Here is a 17930-nt window from a genome sequence, read left to right on the forward strand (position 1 = left end):
GATATGGCTGCCTCAGCCTCCCTGCATTGCATTTTAAATCTGAGAGACAGAGGCTGAGAGTGACCTGTGTCTAGGACCAGGACAGGCTACACAGTTTGGAGGTCCAGTGCAAATGAAAATGTGGGACTCCTTGTTCAAAAGTATTAAGACTCTGGTCGGATGCATTGGCTCACGCCTGTAATCCCAGCACTTTGGGAGGCCAAGATGGGCGGATCACCTGAGGTCAGGAGTTTGATATCAGCCTGGTCAACATGGAGAAACCCTGTCTCTACTAAAAATACAAAAATTAGCTGGGCGTGGTGGCAAGCACCTGTAATTCCAGCTACTCAGGAGGCTGAGACAGGAGAATCGCTTGAACCCGGGAGGCAGAGCTTGCAGTGAGCCAAGATCATGCCACTGCACTCCAGCCTGGGTGATAGAGCAAGACTCCGCCTCAAAAATAAAAAAGATAAAACAAAACAAAAAAATTAGCCGGGTATGGTGGTGCACACCTGTAATCCCAGCTGTTTGGGAGGCTGAGGCAGGAGAATCACTTGAACTTGGGAGGCAGAGGTTTCAGTGACCTGAGATTGTGCCATTGCACTCCAGCCTGGGCAACAAGAGCAAAACTCCGTCTCAAACAAACAAACAAACAAACAAACAAAAAGACTTTGTCCAGGCACAGTGGCTCACACCTGTAATCCCAGCACTTTGGGAGGCTGAGGCAGGTGGATCACCTGAGGTCAGGAGTTTGAGACCAGCCTGGCCAATGTGGTGAAACCCCCATCTCTAGTAAAAATACAAAAATTAGCTGGGCATGATGGCAGGCACCTGTAATCCCAGACTCGGAAGGCTGAGGCAAGAGAAGCGCTTGAACCCAGGAGGCGGAGGTTGCAGAGCCGAGATCACGCCATTGCACTGCAGCCTGGGTGACATGTAAGGTCCAGCCCTACGGGGCTTAGCGGGTATTCTCCCCGTGTGCGGAGATGAGATCATAAGAAATAAAGACACAAGACAAAGAGATAAAGAGAAAACAGTTGGACCTTAGGGACCACTACCACCAAGACGCGGAAACTGGTAGTGACCCTGAATGGCTGGGTGCACTGATATTTATTACATACAAGACAAGGGGGGCAGGTTAAGGAGGGTGAGTTGTTCAAGTGATTGATAAGGTCAAGCAAGTCACGTGATCATGGGACAGGGGGTCCTTCCCTTTTAGGTAGCCAAAGGAGAGAGGGAAGGCAGCATATGTCAGCGTTTTCTTCTATGCATTCATCAAAAAGATCAAAGACTTTAAGACTTTCACTATTTCTTCTACCACTATCTTCTAAGAACTTCAAAGAGGAATCCAGGAGTACGGGAGGAACATGAAAGTGGACAAGGATCGTGACCACTGAAGCACAGCACCACAGGGAGGGGTTTAGGCCTCCGGATGACTGCGGGCAGGCCTGGATAATATCCAGCCTTCCACAAGAAGCTGGTGGAGTAGAGTGTTCCCTGACTCCTGCAAAGAAAGGGAGACTCCCTTTCGCAGTCTGCTAAGTAACGGGTGCCTTCCCAGGCACTGGCATTACTGCTGACCAAGGAGCCCTCAAGTGCTTATGCGGGCGTGACAGAGGGCTCACCTCTTGCCTTCTTGGTCACTTCTCACAATGTCCCTTCAGCACCTGACCCTATACCCGCCGGTTATTCCTTGGTTATATTAGTAATAAAACAAAGAGTAATATTAAAAGCTAACGATTAATAATGTCTATACTAATGATCTATAATGCCCGTGATCATCTCTATATCTAATTTGTATTATAACTATTCTTATTCTAACTATTTTCTTTATTATACTGAAACAGTCTGTGCCTTCAATCTCTTGCCTCGGCACCTGGGTAATCCTCCGCCCACAGTGACAAGAGCAAAACTCTGTCTTAAAAAAAAAAAAAAAAAAATTAAGAATTTCAAGACAGTGGCAGTAGAGCTTTAATTTTTTTTTTTTTTTTTCCTAGAGGCAGAGTCTTGCTCTCTTGCCCAGGCTGGAGTGCATTGTTGCAATCATAGATCACTGCAGCCTTGAGCTCCTGGGCTCAAGTGGTCATCCTGCCTTGGCCTCCCAAAGTCCTGGGATTACAGGCATGAGCTGCTGCACCCAGCCTGTAGAGCTTTAAACAAAGCACAGGCTGCTTCTGAGCACAAGGCCCTCGTCACATGGCTATGAAGCCAGCCCTGCCTGGACCCAGAACCCTGGTGTAGGCACTTTATAGCTTATAAGCCCTCCAGTCAGGAGGCCTCAGCCTGAGCCTCCTGAGCCTTAGTTTCATCTCCTGTAATCTGTGAAAGCACTGAACACCAATCTCCCTTCCAGGCTAGCTTTCTGCAACAGCTTAAAGCTCCCATCCCAAGATCTCTCCAAGAATCCTCTTTCCAAGTCCCTGCTCCCAGCCTGGCTTCCTGGTCCCCATCCCTCTCTCCTCTCCCACCCTTTCAAAGCCCAGAAAGGACAGGTGACCGAGTGACTGTCTCTGGGCTTATACAGTGGGGTGGTCTCCTGTGACAGGCTAGGCTTCAGAGTACGGCTTAGCCTATCCCTCATACCTCCTTGGGGCCTCTTGGGGCAGAGAGCCCAGGCGGGGCCCAACAGGCACACCAGTCAGGTGCCTGATGATGAGGGCAGGCGCCTGGAACTGAGGCAACAATTGCTCACATGGAGGTGACTCAGGCAGTAAGGGGAAAAAGAGGTGGGGGTGGGGAGGTGGCTGTTTCTGTGCCCTCACTTGAGCCTCAGCCTTCAGGGTTGCCAGATTTATTTTTCTTTTTGAGAGTCTCACTCTGTCTCCCAGGCTGGAGTGCAGTGGTGCAATCTTGGCTCACTACAACCTCCGCCTCCCGGGTTCAAGCAATTTTCGTGCCTCAGCCTCCCAGGTAGCTGGGATTACAGATGTGTACCACCACCCCTGGCTAATTTTTGTATTTTTAATAGGGATGGGGTTTCACCATGTTGGCCAGCCTGGTTTCAAACTCCCAACCTCAGGTGATCCACCCACCTCAGCCTCCCAAAGTACTGGGATTACAGGCGTGAGCCACCATGCCTGGCCGCCTGCAAATTATTTATTTATTTATTTATTTATTTGTGATGGGGTCTCCCTATGTTGCCCAGGCTGGTCTCAAACTCCTAGGTTCAAGTGATCCTTTCACCCTGGCCTTGGCCTCCTAAAGTGCTGGGATTACAGGCGTGAGCCACTGTGCCTGCCTGCTGGTATGTAACTTTTTTTTTTTTTAGACAAAGTCTCACTCGCCCAGGCTCGAGTGCAGTGGTGCCATCTCGGCTCACTGCAGTCTCCGCCTCCCAGGTTCAAGTGATTCTCCTCCCTCAGCCTCCTGAGTAGCTGGGATTACAGGCATGCACCACCACGCCCAGCTAATTTTTGTATTTTTAGTACAGACAGGGTTTCACCATGCTGGCCAGGCTGGTCTTGAACGCCTAACCTCAAGTGATCTGCTCACCTCTGCCTCCCAAAGTGCTGGATTACAGGCCACCAGGGCTGGCCCCCTGTAACAACTTCTTCTTTTTATTTATTTATTTATTTTTGAGATGGTGTCTTGCTCTGTCACCCAGGCTGGAGTGCAGTGGCACAATCTCAGATCACTGCAAGCTCCACCTCCTGAGTTCTCCTGCCTCAGCCTCCCGAGTAGCCGGGACTACAGGCGCCTGCCACCATACCCGGCTAATTTTTTGGATTTTTAGTAGAGATGGAGTTTCACCGTGTTAGCCAGGATGGTCTCCATTTCCTGACCTTGTGATCCACCCGCCTTAGCCTCCCAAAGTGCTGGGATTACAGGCGTGAGCCACCGTGCCTGGCTCCTGTAATTTCTTAAGCAAAGGAAAAGAAAAGAAAAAAAAAAAGCAGAAACCACAAAGGAAAAGATTGACCAATATATTTCAGATGACATAAAAATGACACAAAAGACAAATGACAGATTGGGAGGAAGCATCTGCAACATACACAATACCCAGAATATATAAATAGCTCCTACAGTTCAACAAGAAAGAAAATACTGCAAAAACAATCAGCAAATAATACTGTGATGGTAGAACAATGTGTCTACTTGGATGGTGCTCCTGGATTAGATTAACATTTAAATCAGTGAACTTTGGGTAAAGCAAATTGCCCTCCATTGTAGGGAGACCCTCTGAGACTATTGCTATGGAATAAAAGATGAAATGCTCCTGATTATTGTAAATACAAAATTGCATGCAGGATTATGTAAAGACAATGCTAGGTTGAACTTGCCAGTATGAGCCAACAGCGCACGATGTGCTTCCCCCTGCAGAGAGCCTATGAGTGGTTGCTCAGTCATGGAGGTTTCACATCACCAAGATTCCTATCCCAGAAAAACAGATGTTCATAGCTCTGAGAATGGAATGCGACCCTTGTGGAGAGCCTATAAACAGACGCATGAGGGGAGCCTGTTCATATGGATAAGACAGGGCTATAAATGCCCTCATCTTGCCATGGCTCTTCTAGGCCTCTTTAAGGTTAAGGCATACTCCCTTCTGAGAATTTCTGGTCTAACCGGTTGTCCAGCTTCACGTCCTGTTTCTATTGATTATTTGTAACCAGCTTTTACTGTAACTGTTACTGCTGATTAATATCTTGCTAATCATAGGTTGTGGAAAGAGACTGTGTTTCTGTTTTGTTTTTTTTTTTTTTTTTTGAGACGGAGTCTCGCTCTGTCACCCAGGCTGGAGTGCAGTGGCCGGATCTCAGCTCACTGCAAGCTCCGCCTCCCGGGTTCACGCCATTCTCCTGCCTCAGCCTCCCGAGTAGCTGGGACTACAGGCGCCTGCCACCTCGCCCGGCTAAGTTTTTGTATTTTTAGTAGAGACGGGGTTTCACTGTGTTAGCCAGGATGGGTGTTTCTGTTTTAAGGCTCTGTTAGAAATTACTCATGCACACACTATATTGTAAATTCTTATCTCTGTATACTGTACTTCTGCATACAGATATTATGTTAAAGAATTACTTCATCCCCATGTGACCATCTCACCTCATAATCAAATGACCCTAAATCCCTCACTAACCTACCCCCGCACTCACTAAACTTAATAATAAATGCTGGTATATCCAGTGCATTGGCAGCATCGCAGGACCAGAAGACAGTGAACCCCTGGACCCAGCTTTCACTATCTTGTGTGTGTCTATTATTTCTCGACCTGGCGATCTGCCTGGGGACAAAGAGAGAGCCCTGTTGCATTGCAGGCTGCTGGCCAGATCCCTCAATACTCCACAATGTGGATAGGCCTGAATAAAACACAAAGATGGGCCTCCCCAAACTAGAGAGAATTCTCCAGCAGGCTACCCTCAGACTTAACCGTCAGCTCTCCTGGGTCTCCAGCCTGCCAGCCCACACTAAAGGCTTAGGATGGTTACAATAAGAAAGACAGATGATAACAAAAGATAACCATGGATGAAGCTAAAGAGAAATTGAAACCCTCATACATTGCTGGTGGGAATGTAAAATAGTGCAGCTGCTTTGGAAAACAGGCTGGTAGTTACACAAAAGGCTAGATAGAATTACTATATAATCCACTAATTCCATTCCTAGGTATATACCCAAGAGAAATGAAAACATGTACACACAAAAACTTGTATAGGCCAGGCACGGTGGCTCACTCCTGTAATCCCAGGCCTTTGGGAGGATGAGGCAGGAGGATCCCTTGAGTTCAGGAGTTTGAGACTAGCCAACCAACATGGCAAGACCCTGTCTCTACAAGAACCATACAAAAATTAGCTGGACATGGTGATAAGCACCTGTAGTCCCAGCTGCTTGGGAGGCAGAGGTGGGAGGATCGCTTGAGCCCGGGAGGCAGAGGTTGCAGTGAGCGGAGATGACACCACTGCACTCCAGCCTGGGTGACAGAGCAAGACTCTGTCTCAAAAAAAAAAAAAAAAAAAAAAAAAAAAAAAAGTTGAAGATAGGCACAGTGGCTCAAGCCTGTAATCTGTAATGTCAGCATTTTGGGAGACTGAGGCAGCGGGATCACTTGAGGCCGGGAGCTTGAGACCAGAATAGGCAACATATTAAGAAAAAAAATTAGAAAATATAGCTGGGAGTGGTGGTGTGTGCCTGTAGTCCCAGCTACTCAGGAGGCTGAGGTGGGAGGGTCTGAGTACAAGGTGGCACCACTGTAATCCAGCTTGGGTGGCAGAGGAAGGCTCTGTCTCAAAAACAAAGAAACAAACAAAAATGGGCCAGGCGCGGTGGTTCACGCCTGTAATCCCAGCAGTTTGGGAGATTGAGGTGGGTGGATCACTTGAGGTCAGGAGTTCAAGAGCAGCCTGGTCAACATGGCAGAACCCTGTCTCTACTAAAAATACAAAAATTAGCTGGGCATCGTGGCACATGCCTGTAATCCAGCTATCCGGGAGGTGGAGACAGGAGAATTGCTTGAACCCAGGAGGCAGAGGGTGCAGTGAGCCAAGATCATGCCACTGCACTCCAGCTTGAGCCTTGGAGTGAGACTCTGTCTCAAACAAATGAAAAGAAACACACACAAAGAATGAGATACTGATACATGCTATGTGATAAGCTTTGAAAACATTATGCTAAGTGAAAGAAGCCAGTTGCAGATCACTTATTGTAAAATTTCATTTATATGGAATGTCCAAATCTATAGAGATAGAAAGTAGATCAGTGGTTGCCTAGGGTTAGGGAAGGTGACTGCTAAAGGACACAAGGCTGCCTTCTGCGGTGATAAAAATGGTCTTAAACTGATTGTAGTGATGCTGCATAACTCTGTTAAAACACTAAAAACCACTGAGTTGCACACTTTAATTTTTTTGGGAGGGCGGGGGGATGGAGTCTTGCTCTGTCACCCAGGCTGGAGTGCAATGGTATGATCTCGGCTTACTGCAACCTCCGCCTCCCGGGTTCAAGCGATTCTCCTGCCTTGGCCTCCCGAGTAGGGAATTACAGACCTTGTTATCACGGCACCTTACCCCTCTGCAGTTTAAAAAAAAAAAAAAAAAAAGGCCGGGCGCGGCGGCTCACGCCTATAATCCCAGCACTTTGGGAAGCCGAGGCGCACGGATCACAAGGTCAGGAGATCGAGACCACAGTGAAACCCCGTCTCTACTAAAAATACAAAACATTAGCCGGCCGCGGTGGCGGGCACCTGTAGTCCCAGCTACTCAGGAGGCTGAGGCAGGAGAATGGCGTGAACTTGGGAGGCGGAGCTTGCCAAGAGCCGAGATCGCGCCACTGCACTAGGGGGACAGAGTGGCCCTAGTAGCCTTGGGGACAGAGTGAGACTTCGGTCTCAAAAAAAAAAAAAATAGAGAGAGAAACATTTGTAAAGTAGGTTTTTGAGTCTCAGCACTATTGACCTTTTGGGCAGGATACTTCTTTGTTGTGTGGTATTGTTCTGTGTGTTGAGTGATGTTTAGCGGGATTGCTGGCCCCTACACACCAGATGCTAGTGTCCCTCCACCCTGAGTTGTGACAACCCAGATTGTCTCCAGACACTCCCAAATGTCCCTGGCTGGCAAAATTGCCGCTGCTCAAGAATCACGGCTTTGACGATTAGACTTTGTGATATTTGTTTCAGTCTGTTTAGTTTTTTTTGTTTTTTCTACCTGTATTTTTTTTTCTGGTTCTGGGTGGTTGTAATTAATAGGTTCATTGATGGAGTCACCTAACATTTCATGAAAGTTTCGTGTGTGTGTGTGTGTTTCAATAGAAGCATAAACTATACTCCCTAGTCTCAAGATACACAGGAAGGAAAATAAGCACAAATGTGTCACCAGGGCACAGACTAGTCCTAGGTCCTCAGCAGGCCAGGTGTCTTATCCGCTGTCTGGGTCTGCTCTAACTCCAGGCTTAGAACCCCTGCCACACGACTCCACAGCTTGGCTGGCACCCTTTCCCTGCTCCAACTTCTGCTGCCTTGAGCTTGGCTAGCTGTCCCCCTGCCCCCGCCTCACCCTCAGCTCCAGTGTCTTGCTCAGGCTGCAGCAGTCTCCATCCCCTGTGCAGACACTGCCCTTCCTCCACAGCCCAGTACCAGGTTTTCCCTGGGCCTCTCCTCTCTCCTGGCCCATCTCCCATCACCCATCTCTGCCTGGCCCAGGCCCGTTGGCACCGAGCAGCCTGACTCTCGTCACTGGCTAATGCGTTCTGTGGTACATTTTCTCTCCTCACCCTCCCATATCAATTCCTCGAAGGCAGGGCCAGGGGAGACTAGGAAGCCACTTCCCTTTCGACAGCCCCCGCCACAGCCCTGCCTGTGCCAGGCACCTAGCAGCTCCTGAAGCCCACTGGCATTGAACATGGCATTCAATCCCTGCCAAGCCTGCCCTTCCCATCTGGTTTCCCAGGGCTCTTCCCAACACCACCTCCTCCACCTGCCAGTTAAAATCTTCCCAAACTCAGCTCAAGGAGATGCTTCTAAGGTGGAATGAAATATCTTCTTCCCCACCTGTAGACAATCTACTTCCTCTCCCCACACCTGGCAACTGGCGCACGACCTTGTATATTAAATTAGATTCAGCCTGAGACTGTCTCCCACCAATCCCTGCCCCCTGTCCTGCTGAGCACCTGGAGGAAAGGGCTTTTGGGCTGTTTATCTTTGTCCTGGAAACCATTCTTCAACTCACTCTGGGCCCTGCCTAGCATGTCATCCGAGTTTGCAGAATAGGGCAGGACAGGACAGGGCAGGATAGGATAGGATAGGAGCGAGTGAGCCCGGTAGCTCACACCTGTAATCCCAGTTCCTCGGGGGCCTGCGGTAGGAGAATCGCTTTGGGAGCAGGAGTTGCAGGCCGCAGTGAGCTATGATCAGCTTGGGCGACCGAGCGAGACCCTTTCTCTAAAACAAACACACAAGGTCGGGTGCGGTGGCTTAGGCCTGTAATACCAGCGCTTTGGGAGGCCGAGGCGGGCGGATCACGAGGTCAAGAGATCAAGACCATCCTGGCCAACATGGTGAAACCCCGTCTCTACTAAAAATACAAAAATTAGCTGGACTTGGTGGCGCGCGCCTGTAGTCCCAACTACTCGGGAGACTGAGGCAGGAGAATCGCTTGAACCCGGGAGGCAGAGGTTGCAGTGAGCCGAGATCGTGCCACTGCACTCCAGCTTGGCGACAGAGTGAGACTCCATTTCAAAACAAACAAACAAACAAACAAACAAACAAAAGAATAGAAAGAGGAGCACAAATATTCCCAATTCATAACAGTCCCTCGCACTGTCAATGCCCCAGACACGCGCTATCATCTCTAGCAAACTCCCCCAGGCACCTGCAGGATGGGTGAAGGAAGGCGACGAGCACCAGCTGCCCTGCTGAGGCTGGCCCGGCGTCACATGATTCTCCAATCACATGATCCCTAGAAATGGGGTGTGGGGCGAGAGGAAGCGGGGAGGAGAGTGATTTGAGTAGAAAAGAAACACAGCATTCCAGGCTGGCCCCACCTCCACATTGATAAGTAGCCAATGGGAGTGCGGCAGCCCTGATCCCTGGCCAATGGAAACTGAGGTAGGCGGGTCACCGCGCTGGGATCTGTAGTCTGAGCGCTGCCCGGTTGCTGCTGCCCAGGGACCGCGGACCCGGACGCAGGTAGGAGGGCGGCCGCGCACACCTCTGGCCTGCTCCTGCCCAGGGGCCCGGCCAGGGCCATGTGAGCTTGAGGTTCCCCGGGAGTCTCAGCCGGAGACAAGACAAGAACCGCTTATTGAAACTCCTTGGGGGTTCTGATACACTAGAGGGAGTTTTATGGGAAAGAGGAAGCAGTAACTGCAGTGACCTCTGTTAGAAGGGGGCTTTCTACCTCCCCAGCATTCCCCCAAAGCAGGGACCACACCATTCTTGACTCAGCTCCACCCCTGTCGGTAGGTGCCGGCTTCTTTCCCTCTCGTGGTGGTGGTGGGTGGTTCCCGCGGCGGCCTGAAGCCGGAGGGGCGCGCGACCCTGGGCTGGGAGCTCCGAGGGCCTGGGAACGGGACCTGAAACCTTGGCTTCTCGAAGGTAGTAGGGACTTGGGAGTGGTGACTGAACCTGGTCTGGCTCCTCCTTACTTCCTCTTTTTGGGGGTGGGACGAGCTAACTTCCGCCTCTCCCAGCCACTTTTTCCTGCTCAGTTGCAGCTAGGCTGGCTCCCCTTTTGGGAATTTCCTCTCCCCTTGGCACTCGGAGTTGGGGGCTGCCACCTAGTGGAAGATAACGGAGCTAGGGTCTTGAAGAGGCTGCTGTCCCCTCTGGCTGTTTTGGCGGTGTAGGGTGGCGTGAGAGACTGCGACTCGCCTCCTCATCCCTGTTTCTGTATGCGTGTGCATGTATTCAGTAGAAGCATACACTATACTCCCTCAACTCAGGGTAAACAGGAGGGACCATGCACAGGTAACTCACCAGAGAGCTGAACACTCCTGTGCAGACAGACTCCCCTTCCCAGCAAGCCAGGGCAGCGGACAGCCTGCTGAGAACACCCAGGAAGTAGGCGGTGCCAGCTGCAGGTGCTTTGCCTGGGAGCTGTGGGGCTGAGGAGAGGGTCCACCGTCCAGGACCAGTCAACTTCATCCTTATCTGTCCAGGAGGTGGCCGCTTCGGGATGCTGAGTTAGGGGAGGGGCACTTGTGGAAAGCCAGTTGGAGCAGAGAGGATGTGAGTGACTGGGTGGGTGACATTTCCTGCCCTTCCCCCCTCCAATGGTATCCACACATAGACTTGTGGGGGAACTGAGGCACAGACAGGGAGCAACTTCTCAGGCCCTCACAGTTGGCAATTCCAGGATTAGGACTCAAGTGCGATTTCCAGGCAGTCCCTGTTTCTGTCGTACCTGTTGCACCTATCCCCCTGGGGCGTAGGGGTCCATTCTCAGGCACTGCCCATTGTGCCACTAGTGATATTAACCCAGGTCCAATACGCTCTGGGGCCATCAAAGCCTGTCGTCACCATGACCTGATGTGTGACATGTTATCGGTGTCCCTTGGTATCTTCATGGAACTGGTTCCAGGACCCCAAAGTCTGTGGGTGCTCAAGTCCCTGATACAAAATGGTGTGATATTTGCATATAACCTATACATACTTTAAATCATTTCTAGATTACTTATGCCTAATACAATGGAAATGCCATGTTGGCTGGGCACGGTGGCTCATGCCTGTAATCCCCACACTTTGGGAGACTGTGGTGGGTGGATCACCTGAGGTCAGGAGTTCGAGACTGGCAGCCTGGCCAACATGGTGAAACCCCTATCTCTACTAAAAATACAAAAATTAGCCAGGTGTGGTAGCAGACTCAGGAGGCTGCTCAGGAAGCTGAGGCAGGAGAATTGCTTGAACCCGGGAGGCAGAGGTTGCAGTGAGCTGAGATTGCGCCACTGTACTACAGCCTGGGCGTCAGAGCAAGACTCCGTCTCAAAAAAAAAAAAAAAAAAAAGAAAAGAAAAGAAAAGAAAAAGAGTGCAGCACACCAACATGGCACAAGTATACATATATAACAAACCTGCACGTTATGCACATGTACCCTACAACTTAAAGTATAATAATAATAAATAAATTAAAAAAAAAAAAAGAAAAGAAAAAGAAATGCCATGTAAATAGTTGTGATCCTGAATTGTTTAGGGAATAATAAGAAAGAACAATCTGTACATGTTCAGTATAGATGCACCCATCCTAAGCCTAACTACATAGTATACCTCAGCAACAATGTAACATTTTCTGGGGTTTTTGTTTTGTTTTGTGAGACGGAATCTCAGTCTCGCTCTATCACCCAGGCTGGAGTATGGTGGCACGATCTCCTCCACTCACTGCAACCCCCACCTCCTGGGCTCAAGCGTTTTCCTGCCTCAGCCTCTTGAGTAGCTGGGATTACAGGTGTGCACTACCACGCATGGCTAATTTTTGTATTTTTAGTAGAGATGGGGGTTTCACCATGTTGGTCAGGCTGGTCTCGAACTCCTGACCTCGTGATCCGCCCACTTAGGCCTCCCAAAGTGCTGGGATTAGAGGTGTGAGCCACCACACCCAATATTTTTTGATCTCTGGTTGGATACGGAGGGCTGACTGTACTTAACATCTCTGAGCTTCAGTTTCTTCCTTTGAAAGTAAAGGTGGCTGGGCGTGGTGGCTCACGCCTGTAATCCCAGCACTCTGGGAGGCCGAGGTGGGTGGATCACGAGGTCAGGAGATCGAGACCATCCTGGCTAACACAGTGAAACCCCGTCTCTACTAAAATACAAAAAATTAGCCGAGCGTGCTGGCAGGCGCCTGTAGTCCCAGCTACTCAGGAGGCTGAGGCAGGAGAATGGCGTGAACCCAGGAGGTGGAGCTTGCAGTGAGCTGAGATAGCACCACTGCACTCCAGACTGGGAGACAGGGAGAGTCCGTCTCAAACAAACAAACAAAAAAGTAAAGGTGAGGCCAGGTGTGGTGACTCAAGCCTGTAATCCCAGCACTTAGGGAGGCTGAGGCGGGTGGATCACCTGAGGTCAGGAGTTCAAGACCAGCCTGACCAATATGGTGAAACCCCCTCTCTACTAAAAATACAAAAATTAGCCCAGCATGGTGGCGGGTGCCTGTAGTCCCAGCTACTCAGGAGGCTGAGACAGGAGGATCGCTTGAACCTGGGAGGTGGAGGTTACAGTGAGCCGAGATCATGCCACTGAACTCTAGCATGGGCAACAGAGCAAGACTCCATCTCAAAAAAAAAAAAAAAAAAAAAAAAAAAAAAAAGGGTGAGCAGGCTTGGTGGCACGCTCCCAAAGTCCCAGCTAATTGGGAGGCCAAGGTTGGAGGACTGCTTGATCCCAGGAGTTTGAGTCCAGCCTGGGCAACATAGCAATATCTCATCTCTAAAAATAAAAGTAAAGTAAGGGTATTAATTACTACTTTGGATGGTTGTTGCAAAGAAATAAAATAATGCAGAGTCTTGTAACTGGCTCCCAAGAGGCTCAACAGACATTACTGTTTTTGCTTCTTCAGGACGAGTTACCTCTCTGGCCACCCCACTGAGCTAGCTGGGCTAGATGAGCCTGGGAGAAGAGTTGTTTAGGAAGTGAGAGGCTGCTCTCCACAGAAACTCAAGGCTCAGTTCCTCCTGGTGACTCAGATGGGCAGCCCAGTGGGCACACGTGGTCTCTCTCCACATGTGGCTGGGTTTTACTTCCAGAATAGATGGAGAGGCAGGGGTGGGGGTTAGCATGCTTGGGGAATCTCAGAGAGCCCTGGTGGTGTGGCTTACCCTCAGAACACAGGTATCTCAAAGGCTGACCCAGCTTCTGTGTCCCCTTCCCTGGGTGAGGAGGGGACATTCATGGCCAGGTGGTGACTGGCCTCTGGGGAAGGCAGCCCAGATTCCACTGGCCACCATACTTCCTTTTTCACAACTTTCTCACCCCTGTGGTTTCCCATGTCATCATGTGGCCGCTTCCTGCAAGGCCTTAGTGGGGTGCAGGTATGAACACAGTGTCAGGCAAGGAGGCATCTGGAGGGGAACCCTGGCTTTTCCTGGGGGGCCTCCCTCCCTGCACCCCAGCCCTGTCCTCTCCCATGGCTACTGATGCCTTCCCCCCCACCCCAGAGGTGGCCCACATCTGCACAGATCAGACCAAAAAAAATCACGTCTTCGTGACTCTCATAAGCCTGCCCAGTGAGGCCCAGGCATTAGACCATGTGCTGGGGACTCAGGCCCACACATATACGCATGTCAGCATTCATGCTCACAGGTCTGCACGTGCTGGGGCATGTGTCACACACAGGGCTCTGTAGGAAGCTGACTCTCAGCCCCTGCAGCTTTCTGCCTGCCTGGACAGGGAGGTGTTGAGAAGGCTCAGGCAGTCCCGGGCCAGGACCTTGGCCTGGGACTGGGGTACTGAGTGGCCCTAGAATCAAGGGTGGCACGGGCTTAAGCAGTTGCCAGATGTTCCTTGGTACTTTGCAGGCAGACCATGTGGACCCTGGTGAGCTGGGTGGCCTTAACAGTAGGGCTGGTGGCTGGAACGTGGTGCCCAGATGGTCAGTTCTGCCCTGTGGCCTGCTGCCTGGACCCCGGAGGAGCCAGCTACAGCTGCTGCAGTCCCCTTCTGGTGAGTGCCCCTCAGCCTAGGCAAAAGCTGGCAGCCTGGGTTTTCCCAGAGGGTCATCTTGGATTGGCCAGAGGAGGATGCCAGGCACAAGTCTGTGGTGTATCATTTCCCCTGTCTTTCCAGGACAAATGGCCCACAACACTGAGCAGGCATCTGGGCGGCCCCTGCCAGGCTGGTGCGCACTGCTCTGCTGGCCACTCCTGCATCCTCACCGTCTCAGGGACTTCCCGTTGCTGCCCCTTCCCAGAGGTGAGCGTGCCATCAGCCCGATGGAGGGGCTTAGGTCTGCATTGATGCTTTTCCTGCAGTCTCCCACTTGCAGATAAAAGGGCCTTGCCAATGCCGGTTTCTCTGTGTCCTACAGGCCGTGGCGTGCGGGGATGGCCATCACTGCTGCCCACGGGGCTTCCACTGCAGTGCAGATGGGCAATCCTGCTTCCAAAGATCAGGTGCAGCCGGGATGTGGGTGCAGGGCAGACAGACGGGCAGCATGTAGAGCCTGGAACCCAGGAGCCCAGCTGGCGGGGCAGCCCCGATTCCTGCCCTCGTGCCCTCATTCATGTGGCATCTGTACTAAGCAACACCCCTGCTGTAGACAGAGGTGCAGCACTGGGGATAGGAGGGGCAGGAGAAAGTGCAAGACTCCAAGTCCAGGCATTGTGGGGGTGGGGAAAGGTAAAGCTGAGCCGATCTAATGCCAACCCATCATCAGTGGGTGCCCCTTCCCCATGCCATCTTGCTGAGGGAGGGACTGGATTGTGAGGAGGGTGAGTTAGGCATGCCTAGGAGATCACTGAGCCCTAGTGTCACCCCCAAACCCCAGTAGCTGGGCTTGCAGGCCCTGGTGCCACCAGCTCTGTGCGCGATGGGGCAGTCACCTTCCCTGAGTGGGCTGGTAGAATCCCGGGTCACCTTGTCCACAGGTAACAACTCCGTGGGTGCCGTCCAGTGCCCTGATAGTCAGTTTGAATGCCCGGACCTCTCCACGTGCTGCGTTATGGTCGATGGCTCCTGGGGGTGCTGCCCCATGCCCCAGGTACAAATCTGGGGAGACGGGGGTACGTGGAGGGAGGTGGGGGCAGAGGGTGGGGGCCAGGAGCAAGGGGTGAAGACGGAGTCAGGACCATTTTTTCTCAGGCTTCCTGCTGTGAAGACAGGGTGCACTGCTGTCCGCATGGTGCCTTCTGCGACCTGGTTCACACCCGCTGCATCACACCCACGGGCACCCACCCACTGGCAAAGAAGATCCCTGCCCAGAGGAGTAACAGGGCAGGTGAGGAGGTGGGAGAGCATCAAGCCAGGGGCTGGGGTGGGGCCTCATTGACTCCAAGTGTGGCAAAAAGTTCCCTCCACCCTGGCTGCCCCTCACACTTGCTTCTCTTCCAGTGGCTTTGTCCAGCTCAGTCATGTGTCCGGATGCACGGTCCCAGTGCCCTGATGGTTCTACCTGCTGTGAGCTGCCCAGTGGGAAGTATGGCTGCTGCCCAATGCCCAATGTGAGTGAGGGGCTGGAGCCAGCTTGGCTGTGTGCCCCCAGCCACTTGGCCCTGACATGCACCTTACGGGGCTCTGGGACATGGGGCTGGCTGGCTGCTTGCTGGGAGCCTGGCTGATGCAGGGTTCATGCCACCCCCTAGTGGAGGATTGGGGCAGTGCCAGCCATCAGCCTGGCTGCTCCCTGTGCTCTGCTGAGCCTGGAAGTGACAAAGACTCACCCGTCCCCACCCAGGCCATCTGCTGCTCCGACCACCTGCACTGCTGCCCCCAAGACACTGTGTGTGACCTGATCCAGAGTAAGTGCCTCTCCAAGGAGAACACTACCATGGGCCTCCTCACTAAGCTGCCTGCACAAACAGGTACCAGAGGCAGGGCACAGATACAGGGGTGGGGCCCTCTTTCCTCCCTTTTAGGCCTGGCCTTAGGATCACTGCAAGGTGGTGTAAGTGGTGCCCTCCATCTTCAACACCTGGTGCCAGCTGTGGAGCCGGCAAAGGGTGGATACCGCTGAGGGTCCCCAGTGCCACTTCTGATCTGTCCTCTCTGCCTCCCTCACAGTGGGAGACGTGAAATGTGACATGGAGGTGAGCTGCCCAGATGGCTATACCTGCTGCCGTCTACAGTCGGGGGCCTGGGGCTGCTGCCCTTTTACCCAGGTACCCAGGGGTGGTGGGTGGGTGCGCTGAGCAGTGTGGCAGCCAACTGGGCCCCAGTGCCCACTGGCCCTTCTCCATCTGCCCTAGGCTGTGTGCTGTGAGGACCATATACACTGCTGTCCCGCGGGGTTTACGTGTGACACGCAGAAGGGTACCTGTGAACAGGGAACTTACCAGGTGTCCTGGATGGAGAAGACCCTAGCTCACCTCAGCCTGCCAGACCCGCAAGCCTTGAAGAGAGATGTCCCCTGTGATAATGTCACCAGCTGTCCCCCCTCCAATACCTGCTGCCAACTCATGTCTGGAGAGTGGGGCTGCTGTCCAGTCCCAGAGGTACATGGGAGGGGACAGCATCGTGGCCTGGGCAGGTGGGTGGCCAAACTCCTATTGCTTTCCGCCCTCCGCATGGCCAGTAGGTGACACCCAGCTCTGTCAGATTCGTTCCCAGCTGGAGGTGCTGTAAGCAGGAGAGGCGGGCTGGAGTAGGTAGGGGCTCGGCACTGTGCCCCACCCCACATAGTGGCTACCTAGAACGCCCTTTCCTGCCCACCCCCCAGGCTGTCTGCTGCTCGGACCACCAGCACTGCTGCCCCCAGGGCTACACGTGTGTAGCCGAGGGGCGGTGTCAGCGGGGAAGCGAGATCGTGGCTGGACTGGAGAAGATGCCTGCCCGCCAGGCTTCCTTATCCCACCCCAGAGACATGGGCTGTGACCAGCACACCAGCTGCCCAGTGGGGCAGACCTGCTGCCCAAGCCTGGGTGGGGGCTGGGCCTGCTGCCAGTTGCCCCACGTGAGTACCTCCCTGCCTGCCCCTGGATAGGGGAGCTAAGCCCGGCGAGGGGACAGGAATGTAACGCCATTCTGTGCTCCCTTCCCCGCCAGGCTGTGTGCTGCGAGGATCGCCAGCACTGCTGCCCGGCTGGCTACACCTGCAACGTGAAGGCCCGATCCTGCGAGAAGGAAGTGGTCTCTGCCCAGCCTGCCACCTTCCTGGCCCGTAGCCCTCACGTGGGTGTGCGGGATGTGGAGTGTGGGGGAGGGCACTTCTGCCATGATAACCAGACCTGCTGCCGAGACAACCAAGGGGGCTGGGCCTGCTGTCCCTACCGCCAGGTCAGTGCCATCCCCCACCCTGGGGCTGGGTATGGCCAGGGACCAGGTCCCACCTCATCCAACCCTCTCACCCCCCTCTGACCACCCAGGGCATCTGTTGTGCTGATCGGCGCCACTGCTGTCCTGCTGGCTTCCGCTGCGCAGCCAGGGGCGCCAAGTGTTTGCGCAGGGAGGCCCTGCGCTGGGACACCCCTTTGAGGGACCCAGCCTTGAGACAGCTGCTGTGAGGGACACTACTGAAGACTCTGCAGCCCTCGGTACCCCACTCGGTGGGTGCCCTCTGCTCAGGCCTCCCTAGCACCTCTCCCCAACCAAATTCTCCCTGGCCCCCATTCTGAGCTCCCTATTACCATGGGAGGTGGGGCCTCAATCTAAGGCCTTCCCTGTCAGAAAGGGGTTGTGGCAAAAGCCACATTACAAGCTGCCATCCCCTCCCCATTTCTGTGGACCCTGTGGCCAGGTGCTTTTCCCTATCCACAGGGGTGTTTGTGTGTGTGCGTGTGTGAGTTCCAATAAAGTTTGTACACTTTCTTAAAAGTGTCTGATTTGCCGCCCTGCCTGCCCTCCCCAGGGCCCCAGAGCAAGGGTTCATGTCCACTGCCAACACTCCCTTCCCC

General features: G+C 52.9%; 1 protein-coding gene across 3 annotated transcripts in view; it reads left to right on the forward strand.

Moving 5' to 3' along the window:
- Positions 1-17844, forward strand: part of GRN (granulin precursor) — a 164850-nt gene extending 147006 nt beyond the window's left edge. The window contains exons 2-14 of one of the 3 annotated variants that reach the window (XM_050763096.1): positions 9551-9583; positions 13902-14046; positions 14170-14295; positions 14411-14495; positions 14970-15082; positions 15184-15319; positions 15433-15542; positions 15776-15902; positions 16102-16199; positions 16287-16532; positions 16757-16990; positions 17083-17313; positions 17403-17844. In XM_050763096.1, coding sequence (XP_050619053.1) covers positions 13909-14046; positions 14170-14295; positions 14411-14495; positions 14970-15082; positions 15184-15319; positions 15433-15542; positions 15776-15902; positions 16102-16199; positions 16287-16532; positions 16757-16990; positions 17083-17313; positions 17403-17540 — 1782 coding nt within the window. In that variant the 5' untranslated portion in view covers positions 9551-9583; positions 13902-13908 and the 3' untranslated portion in view covers positions 17541-17844. Of the gene's footprint in view, positions 1-9387; positions 9856-13901; positions 14047-14169; positions 14296-14410; positions 14496-14969; positions 15083-15183; positions 15320-15432; positions 15543-15775; positions 15903-16101; positions 16200-16286; positions 16533-16756; positions 16991-17082; positions 17314-17402 lie in introns of those variants that run through there. The other 2 variants (XM_050763097.1, XM_050763095.1) reach the window with 2 other exon arrangements.
- The last annotated feature ends 86 nt before the right edge of the window (positions 17845-17930 follow it).

This window comes from Macaca thibetana, chromosome 16 (genome assembly GCF_024542745.1).
Source record: "Macaca thibetana thibetana isolate TM-01 chromosome 16, ASM2454274v1, whole genome shotgun sequence".
In the NCBI taxonomy this organism is placed as follows: Eukaryota; Metazoa; Chordata; class Mammalia; order Primates; family Cercopithecidae; genus Macaca; species Macaca thibetana.